Here is an 18136-nt window from a genome sequence, read left to right on the forward strand (position 1 = left end):
AACCTTGAGGCAGCAGTTTTATTTTTATTTTGGTTACATCTGTAAAGATGTACATCTATAAATGTGAAGTGGTTTAATCCAATGCATTTCACGTTTCTCTCAAGGATTTAGAAAACATTTCTACTAAATTCAAATTGCATCTCAGAGTAAATCATGTATTCTGGTAAAATGATTCAGTCACATATTATGGCTGGATTTGGATCAAGTGAAGCCTCTGAGCACAAGGCCCAGTTGTGCCAGAAGCACATGTACCATCACTGGCCCGCTGAAGGAAAAGCAACCCAGCTCCCTGAGAAGCCCAGCCCCAGAAGCCCATCCTCTCCCAAATCCCATCATCTCCTGTCATCCCAGCTGATGTGCCCTACACTACCTCCTACAATGCCCCTGCTCCTCAGAGGCTGCAGTGAGTTCCCAGCAGGTTTGTCACCCATTTTGCTGCCTCCAACCCCAGGGCCAGGCACAGTGCAGGAAGGTGCCAGGTCCACACCCGTACCTTGCTTGAAGGTGAAGCTCTTGGACTCCTCTGCCAGCTTCCTCAGGGCTAGGAGAGGTAGGCAGAGCTCCTGAGCCACCGCTGCGGGCTGCTCATGGCGCAAGAGATGTGCACGAGAGAGGTGAGAGCTGGGGGAGAAGGTGTATGGGAAAAGTTTTCCTTAGTTTTAATATACTTCATTTTACTTCCTCCTGGCCTGCGTTGATGTCCTGCCAGCTGCAGTCAGAGAACCTCTCCCCTAATGCCTACTCTTTCTATTCCTCCACCCAAAGTTGCTTTTGGGGTGAGGATGTTAAAGCCCAGGAGAAATGTGACCACCAGCCTAGCCATTAGCTTCGCTGCTGACTGGCTAGTACGCCAGTAGCCATGGCCCAGTATGTAGCTTCTCAGTACCTCCAAGTTTTATCCACTCTTTTTAGGCACGTCTGAATCCCTTCATAAAGCTTGCTGTATATACACTCAGACCAGCAGCGATAAATGTTATTATTTAAAATGAAATTGATGATGCTTCCTGCTCCTGCTTTCTTTGTACATTTTCATGAAGGGTTAGGGAGCATGGAGCCAGCTGAGAACAGAGTACAACACTAAAAGGAACAAAAGAGGAGAGGGGAACTCTCACTGGTACCTACAAATATATTTCCCAAAGCACACCATGAAAGAAATGATTGAGACAGAAAGAGAGAAGAGGACAAAGAAAGATGATGCCACAGGTGGGGAGAGCACTAAAACAATCACCCATCATTGTGCCAAAAATCTCAATTAATAGGTGACAGGTATGTAATTTTGTTTTAAAGGCAAAACTGTACCATAAAAGAGATGTTGGCAGGTTTAGAAAATAAATGCCAAATGTGTTCAGTCTTGCCTTTGAGCAGTGTTTCTTTTCAGTTGTCTTTAGTTTTTGTAAATTTTATTTAGTTTCCTGCAGTTCCCTTGCCAGCTCTGTCAGCTCTGGCCATAGATCAGAGGGATGTTGGCCCATCACTCCTCTAACGGCTGCTCGACTTCTCCGCTTTGCTCAGGGCAGGTTACTTGTTCCCCAGCAAGACAGGCCCCTGCCTGCTTTAATTGCTTCGCAGCCACTCTGGCACCAGCTAAGGTCACTCTGAATGACTGCAGTGAAGAAACAGCAGTAACTCCAGCCAGTGTTATTGTGACAGCTTTTAAAATGCAAAGGGAGCAGAGACCCAAGATATAGCACTGCAGACACCTTTCGACTTTCAAATAAACTTAGAGAAAATGCAAGTGTAAAACTCAACCATTGCTTTTTATGGTCTTGTCTCCTTTTAATTTAAACCTCTTCTGTTTAAGAAACAATGGCACATAGAAAGTGTTTCTGCAGTGGCAAAGCAAGCCAATGCACATATTCTAAATAGGAAAAAAAATCTGATTTTGCCCCAGATTTATGCTCCTTGCTGCATTTGGCAATCCTCCCCCTTCATTCCTTCTCTGGTTCAGTTGCCACTGCCTCCAGCAGTAGTCAGGCATAGCATGGGGAGGGCACGGATGTTGGGGGGCATGCTAGAAGGTCTTTGGAAAGGAGCTAGGAGGCTGGACTTTGTGAACTGTCCTGCTGAAAAGAATAGACACAACCTGACTCTTAAACTGACAGAAAAATACCTTGTTCTCTTTTAGGTCTGGAGATCTTTGGAGAAATCCTTGCAAAACCTTGTTCTGTTCATTTCTAGTCATCCCTATAAGATTTCCCTGTAAAATACCAAGCCTAGGACAAAAGGCCACAGTTTGCTTTGGAGGGTGAGTCACTCTGAACGTCCATGGCAGTGGCTGCAGAGAGGAAGAGGAGCAGAAGGAGGTAGCGAAGCTCTTCAGCTGTTTCACAGGCATTAGCAGTGGGGTTGCTGCTGAAGAGAGAGGGGCTGTGCCTCAGGGAAAGCATGTGGGTCCAGGAGCAGGAAAGCTCTTGGAAAGCACTTTTTGGATATCTGCAACCTGATTCAGAATCAGCTCCTGCAGAAGACAACCAAAAGAGTCCCGCTAGATCCATTCTGCATACAGATACATACAAACATGAATAATGTAGCACTGGTGTCAGTGCTACAGAAAGAACATTACTGCTCCTTACTGGGTTCTTTTTTAAATAGTTGCTTACTTGCTCTTGGAATCTTTATATTATAAAATCTCATCTCAAAAATTTAGGATGGGAGATTCTCAGTTACAGAATCCAGTCTACAAAACTTCAACAAAATCCACGTAATGAAAAACAGCACTAGAATATCAGTATCATTTGCAAGGTTGTACAGGTGCTCTCCTTCCTCCGCAGTTCCTGTCCTGTCCCCCACTGCCCCACGGACGTTCAGAGTGATTTACATCCCAATAGGAGTAAAGCTTCTGGCCGGATCCACATAAAATTACACTGACTTTTAGATAGGTTTTTTAGAGCTTTATGGAGGGTATGATGGGTCCTTCTCCCCTTAGTGGATATTCTACAAATGCGGAGATCTCCAAAGAACAGTCTTTGATGTGACCATCTTCCGTCCCAAACTCTGATAGGTACTTGAAGAAAAATCTTCTGGATGCTCTTCAGAGAAATCTTATCATGAGCATTTACTGGAGGATGGCACTCATGGCATTAGATGCAACCAGGCATGTCTTGCAAATACTAACCTATTAAAGCAATTCATTGATTTCCCTCAACAAATGATGCAATTACAAATGTGCCTAGGGAATTCTATAAATACACATCTATGACTTGACTTTCCTTCCAAGCAATCTCTGCCTAATCCCTAGTGAACAACACAGCTTTAAGATGAAACCATCGAATGAAAATGAACAGCCAAATATTTTAAACTATTGCTTTTTATTATAATTACACTGGAGCACAAATAAATAAGCACTAAAATATTGTAAAATATTGTCAATGCACTAAAGAAAGCAGAATTGATCTTCAAACAACATCTTATTACTTCAGAAGTATCAAAGTACATTTAATTACATCTTACCTAAAAAAATCAAGTACAAAAATGAAAAGAAAATTAATATGTATTTATACTGTGTATATAGAAACGGCTAGTAATATATGATTACAGTTAGCCTCTAGCTACTCCTTACTCCTACACAATCTCAGGCACATACCTGACAATTTCTAATGAAATATGAAAAAAAGCAACATGACATTCAATTTTAAGATATTGGTAAATGTATTACATTGGAATGAACACAGAATGATTTCATTTTATTTAAAAACCCTGTAATTTAAAAACATAGTGCTGTTGTCCACTTAAAAAGAAACAACCCAAACAAACAAAATAACATACCATTTTATACCATTTGCTTTAATTTGTCATAAGGAGCAATAAAGTAGACATACATTGGCTAATATACGTAAACACATTTTTAGTGCAAGAATAACAAGACCTGTGACTTTACTGTGCTTTCTTGAAATCACAGTGCACTTTACACAAATTGCTACACAATAATGTTTAACTTCAGGAGTTTAAAGCAAAATAAGTGCATACCAAACAATTTCATATATACAGTCTTCATAAGTGTGTGTATATATGTGATCTGTATGTATATACAGATTGCATATTTATACAGACTACAGCTTCAATGAGTGCATGTAACTAAGCACTGTCATTCACCCTGTGACACAGAAACTGCTGAGACAATAGGTGACGTGGGAAATGTGTGAACAGCGTTTTGACAGCACGCTCTGGGCAGTACGACGCACCTTTTACTCGAGCGATGGGGCGAGCCAGCAATCACCGGACAGAAGGAAATGCTTGTCGAGCCCAGGCTCTGTCTGTGACCTTTGGAAATCACTCAGCCTGAGCCTCACTCCCCTCCTCTGTAAAATGATTCTCGCAAGCATGAGGTTCAGTCCACATTTCTAAAGTGCTTGGAAGGTAAGTGCTAAGTTATATTTTACTTTTTCATGTGGTGTTGCACTTTAAAACAAAAAGCCATTGTTTCCATGGGATACAATGGAGGTCTGGAAGCACATGGGCAGTTATTTAAGGACAACATAAATAGCATTGAGTAATAGAAGCAAAACATTGAGTGGCTTTTATGGCAGGCTGAATGTACAAGCAAGTGTGTTTACGACAAGAATGCTTCAATTCCCTGATCATTATTCCTATTACGCATTGATATGAAAAGGACACAACATGAACAAACACTTTTAAACACGGTAACTGTTCACATTAATGTTTGCCATCCTCCAAAGGGCTTGACACCGCAGTGCCCGAGCATACCCACGGGTCTGGACTGCAAAGCCAGTGCTTCGGCAGGGCTTTGAAGTGACTGCTCCAGGAGGAGAGCAGCGCAGAGAAGAAGTACCGGGACTGCCTGAATGCTGGCTTTGCTTTTGTTGCCAGAGATTTAGTGCAGCGGAGGGAAGGGGTTGAGCTGAGTATTTCACACATGGTTATGAGAAGTTCTTCTCTTGCCACATAACAAGGAAGACAAAGCATAAACGCTTTCTGAACAATGAACCTGTTATCTCAACAGATTCTTCACGACCAACAAGTCGTCTTCTTTCCAGGAGATTCTGGAACTTTGCGAGATCTCTTGAGTTTTTCTTCTGCCATTTTCTTTCTTTAAAAAAAGAGAATAAGCAGAATGTAGAGTTGGTGTTGTGGATGTAACATGTATTCAAAGATTCCTTCACAGCCTCTGGAGTTTTTCATTTCTTCTGTCATTTGGGCTGTGAGGGGCTCTTTAAATCTGCATTTTAATTGCGTACCCATTCCAGCCACTGTATATTCATAACACACACAAATATTTAATGCACACATTTATGAGTATAAATAGATACATGCATATATACATATATATGTGTGTATACATATGCATATATACATACACAATAATGCTAATATACATAAGCACATATAAACACACACTTTATCTTTTACAGAAATCTCAGTTTGGACATCAAAATATACATTAGTTAGTTATAAAATATTTAAAAACTTTATTTCAGAGGCTGAAAAGAAACTACTACTGATAAAGCATTACTCAAACTCAAAACTTTAGCAATATAGATTACAAAAACCTTCTAAAATTTGATATTTTTGGTTTTTTTTTGATCAGCAATTACAGCTGTGGCAATGCTGTCAATAGAATTTCAAAGAAAAGCCAATATAACAAGAAGTTTCAAACAACACACCTTTTCTTCTCAGAGAATATAATACTAAAATGATTGTTTTAAAGAGGAACTTTTGTGCTACCAAATTTCAGACACATAGAAATTTAAATATACAAAATATATGCCATAGATTTTTTTTTCCATTCCACAATTCCACAGCAGTACAAGTTTCCCTTGTTCTCAACAGCTTCTTTTGGAAGATTTTTCACCTCATAGATTTCACCCTCATAATCAGCATAAGCCATCTTTTTCTCCCGTTAAAACCAGGAGGTCATAATTCTTTGGTCATGACATAATATTCTGCTAAAGTGGGTGTGATATAATACACGATTGTAAGCCAATTGCAGAGGCAGCCAGGGAGACGACGTGGCGTACCTGGGAGGATGGTTATATGGCCTCTGCTCCAAAACCACATGAAATCAAGGGAGATCTCCCTACCAGCTTTTGGGGGTCTGAATGCCAGTCTTCATAGGTAACACAAGGTAACCTGACACAGGACGTGTTGCTGGATTTAAAACTAATAAACATGTAAACAGGTTTTGTCACCTTTATTTTCTGGACCAAAGACAAATGCGGACAGGAGCCGTGGCTGCAGGGCCACGGCCTTGACCTGCTAACGACTGGGGCTCCTCGCCACGGGCTGTACAACACTCAGTCACAGTGAACCATGGTCTCCGCTAGCCAGCTGAAGGTCATGAAGGAGGAGGTTCTGTCGCAGGCTTTTCTGCAGAAAATTTAGTTTCCCTTCTTGGCCAAATAATTATAGCTGGAGATTTTAATAACTGATTAGGATAAAACCAAGGGCAATTTATGTGATTAAGAGAAAACTGATGCAGAACAATTTGTGTTGTAAATGCAACTTGGGCATCCACATCGAGCACTTGTATTTGCATTGCTTGCAGTTTTGTTGTTTCCCACCAAAACTCTCTCCCTTGTCCAGCCCTCCCCCAAAATAGCTAAGGATGTCTAATGAGCACAACTCTAGGTAACTTCTACAGCCCTAGCACCGAGTTGTTTTGTACATTGTCATGTTAAACAAAAGGTACAACCACATGCTTTTGTACAGAGTCCAAATCTAGGCAGGTAAGAGAAATAAAATGGTGGGGGGGAAGGGGGTCAGAGGGGAGCATTAGAATACCACATAGAAAATAGTTAATAAAACAGTATAACAGTAACATTATATAGTAAAATTCTTCATAAATTTTTTTGAATTTATAGATATATATATATATTTAAGCAGTGTCATTAGTTTGGGTGTTTTCAATATATCGGCAAAATATTTACATTCTGATATCTTCTGGATCCAAAAAAATCCTGGATAAATATGTATGTCTTAATCCAGTCAGAAACTTAAATCTCTCTCTTGATTGACAGGTGAGCACTGTATGGGTGTGTTTTTTCCTAGGAAGTTCACCACCTGCAGGTAAGTCTTATGCTAGAGCCTTTGCCTTATTAAGAAAGCTGGCTACCTGTGCATGGTGCAACATGGTGGAGAGGGCATCCTCCACACGCCTGTCAAATTGCAGTGTCCCAGAAAACAGTCTGTTGTTTGGAGTAAGGAGGAGGGCTGTATTTCTTGGTCCCGGTATTCTTTTTCCAACTCGGTAAAATAGGCATGCTGTCCTGTTTGCAGAGTCCTTTTTCTAATTTCTGTCGAGCTTTTATTTCTTTGCAGAGGCAACGTTTTTTCTCAATCATATCCAGCATTGTATGGTCCCCTTGCAACCACTGCATACACGTCACCTGTTAGGGGGAAAAAAGGATAGAAAGAAAGGAAAAAGAAAAAGCATACAAATAACTATTTGGCCATGAATTGATGACATTGTTTCTTTCCAAGTTAGCATTACTCTTGAAATACTCTCATTTGTCTCATGAACAAAAAATCTCTATGCCAACAACAGAAACAAAGTCAGTCTTCACTTCTAACTACTACCCTATGGGGAAAAAAAATGGTAATAAAAGGTCCCCTTTCTAACTTCTCCAGAGCACTGAAAGCTAATAAAGATAAATGTTTTCAGCAAACTAGCACTACTTGGATTTTAAATGATGGAATAGATCTTAAAAAGGCACATGGATCTTAACAATGTCCTTAAGTTGTGGAAATAAAAAATTCTATACACTCAAAACCATGTTTTATATTGCTTTCCAAATCCAATCTGTCACATTAAAAGCATGGTGTTAACACTTGTGAGTGTCAAGCTAAATATAACTCTGTGTTTAATTTTTTTTTAAATGATTTAATGAACTCCATGTGAATTATATGGATTAACCTATCCTCCTCTATGATGATATTTCATTAACTGGAAAGCATCAACTGTTTAGAAACTCCATGTCTTCACACATGTAGAATATTTCCAAACATGATCCTGATCCAGAAAAAGAGGTTAGCATATGTTTAGTTGTAAGTATATGTCACAGCCCTGCCAAAGCCTGAGAAAGTGGCTTCATTAGAGTTCAGTGGGGTGCTCACATGATTGAAAATGTGTGTGCCTTCAAATGCTTTAGACTGGAACTGAAATGCCAAATACTAAACTATCTTGAAAGGGCTTATCGTATTTGGATCACACACTATACCTGCAGAACAGAGAACTTCCTCTGAGCACTTACTTGCAAATCCGAAGTGATTTCTTAAGTCTCCCAAAATCTACTTTCCACATTAGTCATAAATTAGGGATTTGTAAGTAAATGCATGCCATACATTTGCAGGGGCTGTCCAAGTACATCTCTGATCTTGTCATGCAAATGCACATGTACAGTAATACTTTGGCAGCATTTTATGATTCATGAAGGAAACGTGTGTTTATTATTAGGAATATGTGAGTATATTCAACAATGCATATACATTTCGACTACAAATCTGAAAATGCTAAGTGTGGGCATGCACCAAGTTCCTAGCACTGGGGATTGGTCTTCTTAGAAGCCAACAAAGAAACGGTCATTGACTGCTACAGCTTTTGTGGTCAGCTTGAAATGCATTTAGCTTTTATGGATAAATAGATAATGTTCAGATTATAGCAAGAAATAGCAAAAGGAATAAACGTGAACAAGAAAAGGTAAAAACAAACAATGCAGCCAAACAGAAAAATAAAGAGAATACAGAAATGTAGTGTTTTTCAAAAAATACATGTAACAGAATGTTTTTAATGGCTGACACAAAATAAAACAATTTCAGATAAAATTACCTCTCTTTATGAAACAAAAACAAGTTTACCTTGCCTTATACGTTAAATAGTATTTTGGGTACCTTGCTTTATACATTACATAGTATTTCAGGTAGACCACAATAGGAGCTTTGCTCTCAAATGTTCTTAAGAATTTAGAGTTACAGGGGCAAAGTATCTGTGGGGTATCCTCCTGCACGGATGAACTGAAAGACTTCTGGAAGCCCACCACGCCTGCTCTTTCTAATCCCATCCTTGGGTTTCACCTCAGTGGTGATCTAACATGGTGCAGGTGTGAGGCATGCCGTCTGCCACGACCTTCAGACTTTCTCTCTTTGGGTGCCCAGGCCTGGTCCAAAACTCACCGAAATGGAGATACTTGTTCCTCCCCGCCCCCCGGGCGACTCCACGCATCTTTGGACGAGGCCCAATGTGGGGCAGATTTCCTGCCACGCTATTCATCGGTGACGTGTTACTACTTACGCAGCAGTGTCTTCGCTTTGGCTGGGTCCTCCTATGTGAGGCAGCACAGGGACAACACAAGTCTGCACACAATTCGTTAAACACAACATGGACAACACACGGTGGCACACCGCCTTCTGGGCTGAACCTGAAGACAACAGCGCTTGGGTGCCAACTGCCCCTTGCAGACATCAGGAGCACCTTCTCCTCCACAACCATCCCGTCAGCAAACAGCACGCTAACACCAGCCCCTCAGCTGCCTGCGGCTCGCTTCAGTTCCCCTGCATCACGAGCACAGCCCCGGCATGTCCGACAGTGCAAGGTGCTACCACCACGCCACCCACGCTCCCGCCATCACACTACGCGCAGAGTTGCCAGCACAGCGTCTTCTGGTAGCTAATCCATGGGATGCAAGGGCTCTGAAGTGGGATTTTAACATGCTAAGCTCTAAAATACCAGTTGCAGCCTCCCAAAGATAGAAATGTTGTTGCAGAATGTATCAGTTACACCGACACTCTGCCACCCCCTTAAACAACAGCCCCTAAAATAAACCTAAGTGTAGACAGCTCCCAAATCCTATTTTATACTGGCCACCATATTGCGTAGCAGTTAGAGAATCACTTACTATGACGAGTTTGAGTATTCCCACATTCCAGGACAGAGGTTTTTAAGACTAGTGTTTTTTTCAATGTTATTTTTGCTTGAGGGCTAAGCCTTCCATACCATACACAGGTATGACAATAATCACAGAATCATAGAAACATAAGGTTGGAAAGGACCTACAAGATCATGTAGTCCAACCATCCTCCTATCACCAATACTACCCACTAAGCTACTACAGCATATCTTGTAGCACATTGTCCACGTGTTTCTTGACCACCACAAGGGACGGTGACTCCACCACCCCCCTGGGCAGGCCATTCCAGCACCTGACCACTCTTTGAGAGAAAAAGTGTTTCCTGATATCTAATGTAAATCTCCCCAGGTGAAACTTGTGGCCATTTCCTCAAGTCCTATCTTTAGTTATCTGGGAGAAGAGGCCAACCCTCTCCTCATCACAACCTCCCTTCAGGAAGTTGTAGAGAGCAATGAGGTCTCCCCTCAGCCTCCTCTTCTCCAGACTAAACAACCCCAGCTCCCTCAGCCGCTCCTCATATGACTTGCGCTCGAGACCCCTCACCAGTTTTGTTGCCCTTCTCTGGACACACTCCAGGGCCTCGATGTCCTTCTTGTAGTGAAGGGCCCATATTGCTAATATGAAATCCCAAAGAGTGTTATCTAAACTTTCAGTGTCTGTCAGACAAACCATGGGCACCAAGGCTCCCAAGCCAGCACAGCACTCAGCACACTGTGAAATCACAGCAATAACCTTTGATGACTTCAGTAGGGCTACTACTGAGGTGTTTAAAGCTCAAGTGTTTAGCACTGTGGACTTAGGCCTAATCCTTTCTGTGACTGCTGAACCGACGGGGCTCACGCTTCGCTCCAGTACTAATTCTTTTCATATCCTCCCTCCCTTCTGGCTTCAGCTGGCTCCTGTGGTCATGCACCAGGTTGTTAATATCACTGCTCTATCATAACAAAGGATTTATTTAATGTGAGAGACACAAAAAAAAATAATGATGTTACAAGTTAATTTACAGAAAAAAGTAGAGCATTCATTCTATGTACAGCTATATGACTCTCCTGTTCCTGGAGGATCCCAGAGCACATGGGTCCTGTATGCATCCGGCAGCATGTCAGAGCTTGGCTGCAGATGTGGATGTAGGCACACAGGCGCAAAACCCATCACACTGGTGCTAGCAGCCAACGAGACACAGCACAGGAGAAGCAAAGTCGATTTTGACTGAAGAGTCTTGGCCCAAAGCCTGTTCTTACTGAAAAGGGAAGAAAGAGGCAGCATCTACCATGAGGCCTGTAAGAACAGGAGGGCTCTCCTGACCACTCCATATCAGGTGGATCAGGCTGCCACACAATCACTCATGAACTGGGAAATTTGCTGATTCTTCTTCTTGTTAAATTATCTGGGGCCTAAGACACAATTTATCTTCAAAATCAGAGAGAGCAAGAATTTTCCTCAAAAATCTTATTTAAAGCAAATGTTTGTTCCAAACTTGAACATCAACAACAACAACAACAAAACGCAAGAAACCTCTTCCACTACGCAAAAGTGAATTCTTCCACACAGTTTTAAATAATAAGTTTCCGGAAGGCCTTAGGAGATACCAATGTGTTGTCACCTTACTTTTAGTATCTGCCCTTATTCCTCTGATAATTTTATTCCCAAAACATTAGAAGTAACCTTTACGATGATCTGTTAAACACTCTCAGATTTTATGTTGGCAGTGCCACAGAACAAGAAATAACATTATAAACCATCTTTCAATTAAGAAAAAGCGGTAACACCAACAACTTTACACATCCTCAAAACATAATGCAAAATATTTCATCTAAGAAAATCTTTCTGAGTAAAAGATAGAGCCCAAAAGATCACTCCTGGTGAGTGTTTCAATGCTTTATGAAGATCTGAGAGACAAACGAGACAAACCCTATCCCTCGTCACAGGAAGCATGACTGGTGTATTTGTGTGTGTGTAGGTGCCCCCATTAGCAGCGGGCCTGTATTTTTTTCTTCTTACCTCAATGGACTGATATTTTGCATCATTCTAGAAATACAAGAAACAGTCCCAAGGGTTTACAAATTTGTAGTTAAATTAGATTGCCCTGACCAAGATCACAGAACTGTCTTGGGGCAGTGGTTTGATGGGCAGAACATGTACAGCCCAACAGCTCTTAGAGGACAGGTCCTCCAACCAGAGGGCAGTACGCTCCATAGCTCTCCGCCACATCAGAATTTATTGAGAAAAAGTCATAATCCTGGAGAAAACCCAGAAGAGGCTTTGGGGAACAGGCAGTGACTCACGCTGCCAGGCCCTGCCTGGTGTCACAGCAGACTATTTCTATTTTCTCCTGCCCTGGCATGGGCTCTGCCCTGGCCCCAGGCACCCCTACAGCTCTGGCAGAGCGATGCCAGCCCCAGCAGCCTGCACCTGCATTGCTCTGCCCATCAGGCAGGCAGTGGGTTCACAAAGTGCTCAAATGTGGATGTCTAAACAAGAAACTTAAATGAAAACTAGCATAGTTCTTCCCCATTTCTTAACTAAGCACAATAGTTTTGTTCAGCAAAGAGAGTAACAGTTATGGATGGAAAAAAGGTAGAAGGAAATATTCTCCAGTAACATGATTAAGCAGCTACTGATGGATGTGATTTTCCACACCTGCTAGCTGGAGTTAAAAAGTACAGCAAACATCTTGCATCTCTTTGTTGGTGACAACTGAGAACATGGGATAGGACTTTCTGGCCCTTCAGGAATTGGACTTTCACCCAGAGGACACAACGTGCCACACGAAATGCACGAACGCAGTGCACAAGCAGTTCTTTGTGAGTTGCTAAACACATGCACACTACTGAAGAAAGATGCAACGACACCTTTGAGCTTTATACAAACCAAATGATCCCATATAGCACAGCCTTTCCACATGAAAAATACAAGGGCTGTGAAAAGAAAAATGTGGAAGCCAGACTGAAAATATAGAGTGAAATACCCTCAGCACCAGGCCTGGAACTCTGTTTCTTAAGTGTGATTAAATTTTACTTGCTTGTGTGTGACAGATAAATAGATTCATAAATACGCAGATAATCTCTGTCTTGGCAAAAAGACTTATGTGCAACCTAAGTCCCACTCCTATCCTCTTGTCTCGAACCGAGCCCCGTGAAAGATTAATTGTGAGCCCCATGCTTGGGGCAGGCAGGTGCCCTGCGCTCCTGCTGCACCGGGACAAGAGGAACAAGTGCAGGGTGCGACTCTGCTTGTCCGGACCCAAAGAGCATCGTCCTCGCTGCGGGGTCAGCGGCAGCGCAGGGGCCTCTGCTCCCGACTTGGGGACTTCTCTGGAGCCAGGCCAAGCGGGTGAAGCACAGGTTGTATGAATTCATGCTGCTTCCCAGTCATGCTGAGAGGCATTTCAGGAAATGTTTCATTGAAAGGTGCAATACAGTTTCACAAGAGTGCCCATGAAAATACGTGCTGCTATAAATTCCATGGGGGAGAAGACTATTACTAGTCACAAAATTCAAAGACGTTGCCCATTTTCATTAATTTTTGAGCAAACTTTTCTAATATTTGAATTGACCGCTCAATATTTCATGTTCTGAACACTTCCATGAGTGTTTTCTTTTGTGGTGTATGAACCTTTAATGACCTAAAAGAAGTATTTTTCATTATATGAGGGCTTAGACAATACAAAATCTTATTCTAATGCTTTTCCTTGTGACATCTTGGCTGACAAGTTCCTGGTTTGCCTATTTTTATGCTGCTGGTTTTTTGGAAGGTAAATCAGAAGCAATAAATGAGTCCCCTGATACAGTGGTCTTTCCATAATTTGTTCCTAGTACTGTAGGTTCCCAATTACATTGCTGAAATTGTATGGATTATGGGGCTGAAAAAGATACTGCTGTCTTCTGGTCCTTTTGAGTGTCCTCCCTCTCCTACAGGACAGTTTGACTTCACTTACAGGAACGATGGGAAAAACCACATCACACACGTGTGATTGTGGATGCCGTACAAATGCTCTTTTCTTCATGACAACTGCATACCATAGATAAAATGAAAGCCAAAGAGCTGACATGAGGCTGTAACAAAGCGATCTTAAACAAATGCAAATTATACTGAAATAAAAACATTATCGACATTTGGAGGAGGTTATTAGAAATGTCTCCAGTATCAGTACACAAAGTGAGCTATGAGCAGTGCAATCTGTGAGCAGTGCTACACATCACTCAGCAGAGCCAAGCATGCTGGTTTGCCTTGGCAGGCTACAACAAGTGAAGAAGAAAGGCTTTCTGAAAGCCACTTACCATCCTCTGGGAGGAAGAGGTACTCCCTCCCTGTCGCCTTTTCTCATACGGGAATTTCCAAACTCTCTTTCCCACTGAAACTCTCGATGGTACTTGCTCTGATGCAGATGGGTCCCAGCCACCCGGCCGGGCAAGGTATTTCCACGCAGGAGGGTGACTCCTAGGAGGTAGCCGTGTGCCATGGGTGCAAGTGGCGGAGGGCCATGGTGAGTAGCAAGAGTTACTTCACGGTGTGTTATCTGATAGTCTTAGCTTGACGTGGAGATCCTCTTAGCACACGTGCAAAAGGGGAGTTGCCCAGCACAGGAGTTCAGCATGAATCAGGTTTCAAAAGCTCTGAGCGCTGAGGACCTTGCCAGAAGCCAACAGGAATGTGCCCACTGACTTCACGGGTCTAAGAATTCAACTACAGTTTGTTCAGACAAATAGTAAAAAACACTCCAATGTTTGAAAAAGCCTTCTGAAAAGCGGTTGGAAAATGATGCTGGACAAGGTTTCTGTTGCTAACTGTGAGCTATAAACATTGCACTGCACTTAAACGTTGCTAATTCCAGTGGCTGTAAAAGCTGGTAAGTGAGGGTAAAGCTACAGGCTACATCTGCAGCCATATCTCTCTGTGACAGAGGTACTCTGGAAAAATATTGACACAGAAGACCGAGTAATTTGGCCCAGGACAGTTAGCCAGTTATATAGCTCTGTGCTGCTACTCAGTTCTTCCATTACTGCTAAATTCAAAACAACAATTGATTATTAACACAGAGGTGACTAAAAGCAGTAGCATGTTCAGGAACACGCAGCATGTGCACCGTGAGCTGTGAAAGCAGACGCTCTCCATGCAGCCAGCAGTGCATGGTAACGCTACCAGGGACACTTGTTAACGCGACTGCAAATTCTCTGGAAGTGCCTGAGGTGTTTTCTAGCAGGTGTCCTACGATACCAGCAACCGCATGAAGATGACCCCTGTGCAATTCCATACTCCCATCACAAGCACAGGCACACACTATGTGCTAAGCGCCTCACAAACTGCCTGCTCGGTTCTTTCACAACTTCTTCAAGAGACGCAAGTAAACACTCCATTCTCCCTTGAATAGGGCGCGATATTAACTGAAAAAAGCGTAAACAACTGTATCAATGGCCTGCACTAAGCATATGTTTTCATAAACCTTGATAGCAGTACATTTCTGATTGACACACAGAATACACTGGAAGTGGGAGAAAACACAAGTGTGTTCTGCTTTCTCAAGATTTTTTCCCTCTGCATTTCTAATGCAATACAAGCCACTAAAAGCAAATTTTCTATTTTTGTTTTTATAACATCTTTAATGTTACTGGCAGAGATCTGGAAATCAACATTTGCCAGTTAGCCTGTTATGTCTGCTGTGGCAGAAATAATGTAGGTGTTAGGAACACAGAGTCTTACTTGGTACTAGAATCCAGGTGATAATACATCTAAGCACCGGGAAAGGATTCTCCTAGCACACCAGTTTTAATTTTAACAAAATATTTGTGCAGGAAGGAACACCTTGTAATCTTACACCATATATTTAACATTAAAGGAGTTCACTGACACCTGCTATTTCAACTTATAAAACCGCACGTGCATCATATTTTAGGGCTATTATAATATTGTAACATAGGAATTGCTGTGTTTAGTGTTTTGATTTCCATTACTCTGAATTTCTAAACTTCTGGGAATATATTTTCTTCCAAATGATACCACTACAGGAAAAAAAAAAATAGAGTCCGTGTAAAAATTGTTCTACCACTTAATGAAGATCCTGTAACTATACGATGCAATATCGTAAGAGACCTTTTTTAAATATGGGACTCACTTAAAGACTTACTACATCATCTGTGTTCTATGGCCCAACTGATCCACTACTTAAAATCAGTTTAAAAGAATCTTTGGAACTCCAAGAATTCTCAAAGATTCGAGATTATGAACAATTAACACTTATCCTAAAATTAAATTAGCAAATGGTTAGTAAACCATCAGCACCTCTGACTCCAGACCTCCAGTTTCATGATTCATTGCTTCCAATTACTAAATGTCACAGCTACTTTATACAGAATCAGCACTACACACACTCCTATGTCTCAAGTTTTCCAGCTACGCTCAGTTTATTGCTGAGGCTATCAATAAAGCAAACTCTAAATGATAAATTCACCATCCTGCATTTCATTTTCACTCTGACAGTCTGGCTATAGATCTTCCTGACCTTGCATTATTAACATATTTGTAAACATGTATCTGTCTCATCTAAGCTAATTTTTTTAAGCCAAACAACTGTCTGAAATGTACTGCTTGATCTGCTATTAGTTAACACATCCTGTAAATGCTATTATGTTTAAAGTAAAAGTCTGTAGAGCAACTTGTATTAGGCATATCGTGTAAAGTTGTCTCATGCATCTCATTTATGCAGTGGTTCATCACAAAGTGAATTCCTATTGAGATTACTTATGAAAAATCAAAACTTAATCTATGCCTTTGCTAAGCAGTGAATGCAGAACTCAAGCAACCCACCATGATACATCCTTTCGCTCACTGTAAAATAGAAAGGAAAATTCAATGTTGTATTAGGTCAGTCACAGGAGGAACAAAGGACAGAATATCCAGACTTTGGTAGAGTTCAGTGATACAGAGACCTCATGCTAACTGCATTTTGCAGTACAGCACCTGCAGGGTAACACTTTAACATCCCAGATTACATTAAGATGTTACTAACTCTGTTTCCTCACCTTTTCCTTGTGCTAGAGGTTGCTACTTCATCACGTGTGCCTTAACTGTTCATCAGCCAGTCTTAAACAGCAAGATGGTTTGAGGCAGCGACCTCAATGATCACTACAGCTGGCCCTGACTATGATTGAGTAACCATGTCCACAGTACAAAACACCTGTAAGTAGTGTTTCTTACTCTAAATTGTGGTAGGTTTGAAAAACTGCCAGATTCTAAATCTCATACTGTAAGGAAGAGTCTGTCCTCCTTTACGCTCAGATGTGGCATGGAGCAGTGAGAGCTGCTGGTGGGCAAGATCCTTATCTCTGCAAGACCCAACCCTTGCAGGCCGCAAAAGCTCTCATGTAGAAGGGTAGCAGAGTGCACACTCCAGGTCATTGTTTCCGCTCATTCAGCAGCAGCCAAGAAAGACAGAGAAATTAAATACTGAAGAATGAAAACGAGTGCAAACAAGACCAAGACTTTGGAAGAACTAAGAGAAAGTCAACAGTGAGGCCAAGTCTAAAGTTAAAAAAAAAAAAAATGTGACATGGAGAAACCACAAAATCAATGAGTTTCTCTACTTTGGGGAACCTAAATTGGACCTCATTTTATCCAAGCCAGAAACACATACATGAGCTTCAGCACTCTTCCTACTCATGCTAGTATTAGAACTGAATATTTAACTAACCTTCATTGCTATGACAGCTGAAGAACCTCAGCACTCCAGTTTTTCAGCAAAGCCACTAAAGCTTTGCATTTATCTAGCATTTTCAAGAAAATGGTCACAACAATATTTTAAAAATTGTAATAAAAAAAATTAAAATGATCAAAGTAATATAGGAAGGGAGAATGCTTCAGCTCTGAAAGGGCTGGTTGGTGCCTTCAAATCCTCATTTATTATTTAGTGATCTAAACACACTAATACCTCAATTAAAGACTATGAAGTTGCTTTACAGATGAGAAATTTCAATATGTGCTCTTCCATTTCTCCTTTTCTAATGGTGAAATTGAGTCAATGACCATTTTCTTACATTACATGTCATTTTTCAAGTATTGTATTGATTGCACAGGAGAAAAACTTTTTAGGAAAGTATGACTGAAAACAACACAATGTACACAGACGATCTTGTTCTTTTATGTGGTCACATCTTCCTTTTTAAAGACGCATAAAACGAGATTAATAGACAGGGATAACCATTCATGATTCACCACTAACCCCAATTTGAAATGTAGTTAATTAACAGATACTAGACTTATAAACTGTACTGAAAATTTCT

At 41.3% G+C, this 18136-nt stretch overlaps 1 protein-coding gene across 9 annotated transcripts in view; it reads right to left on the minus strand.

The window, feature by feature from the left end:
• Positions 1–3289: 3289 nt before the first annotated feature.
• Positions 3290–18136, minus strand: part of NYAP2 (neuronal tyrosine-phosphorylated phosphoinositide-3-kinase adaptor 2) — a 166047-nt gene continuing 151200 nt past the window's right edge. For 8 of the 9 annotated variants that reach the window (XM_083847816.1, XM_083847821.1, XM_083847819.1 and 5 more), the window contains one exon: positions 3290–7343. In XM_083847816.1, the coding sequence (XP_083703942.1) occupies positions 7116–7343 (228 nt within the window). In that variant the 3' untranslated portion in view covers positions 3290–7115. The remainder of the gene's footprint in view (positions 7344–18136) is intronic. The other variant, XM_083847817.1, reaches the window with a different exon arrangement.

Source organism: Anser anser (assembly GCF_964211835.1).
Source record: "Anser anser genome assembly, chromosome: 9".
NCBI lineage: Eukaryota > Metazoa > Chordata > Aves > Anseriformes > Anatidae > Anser > Anser anser.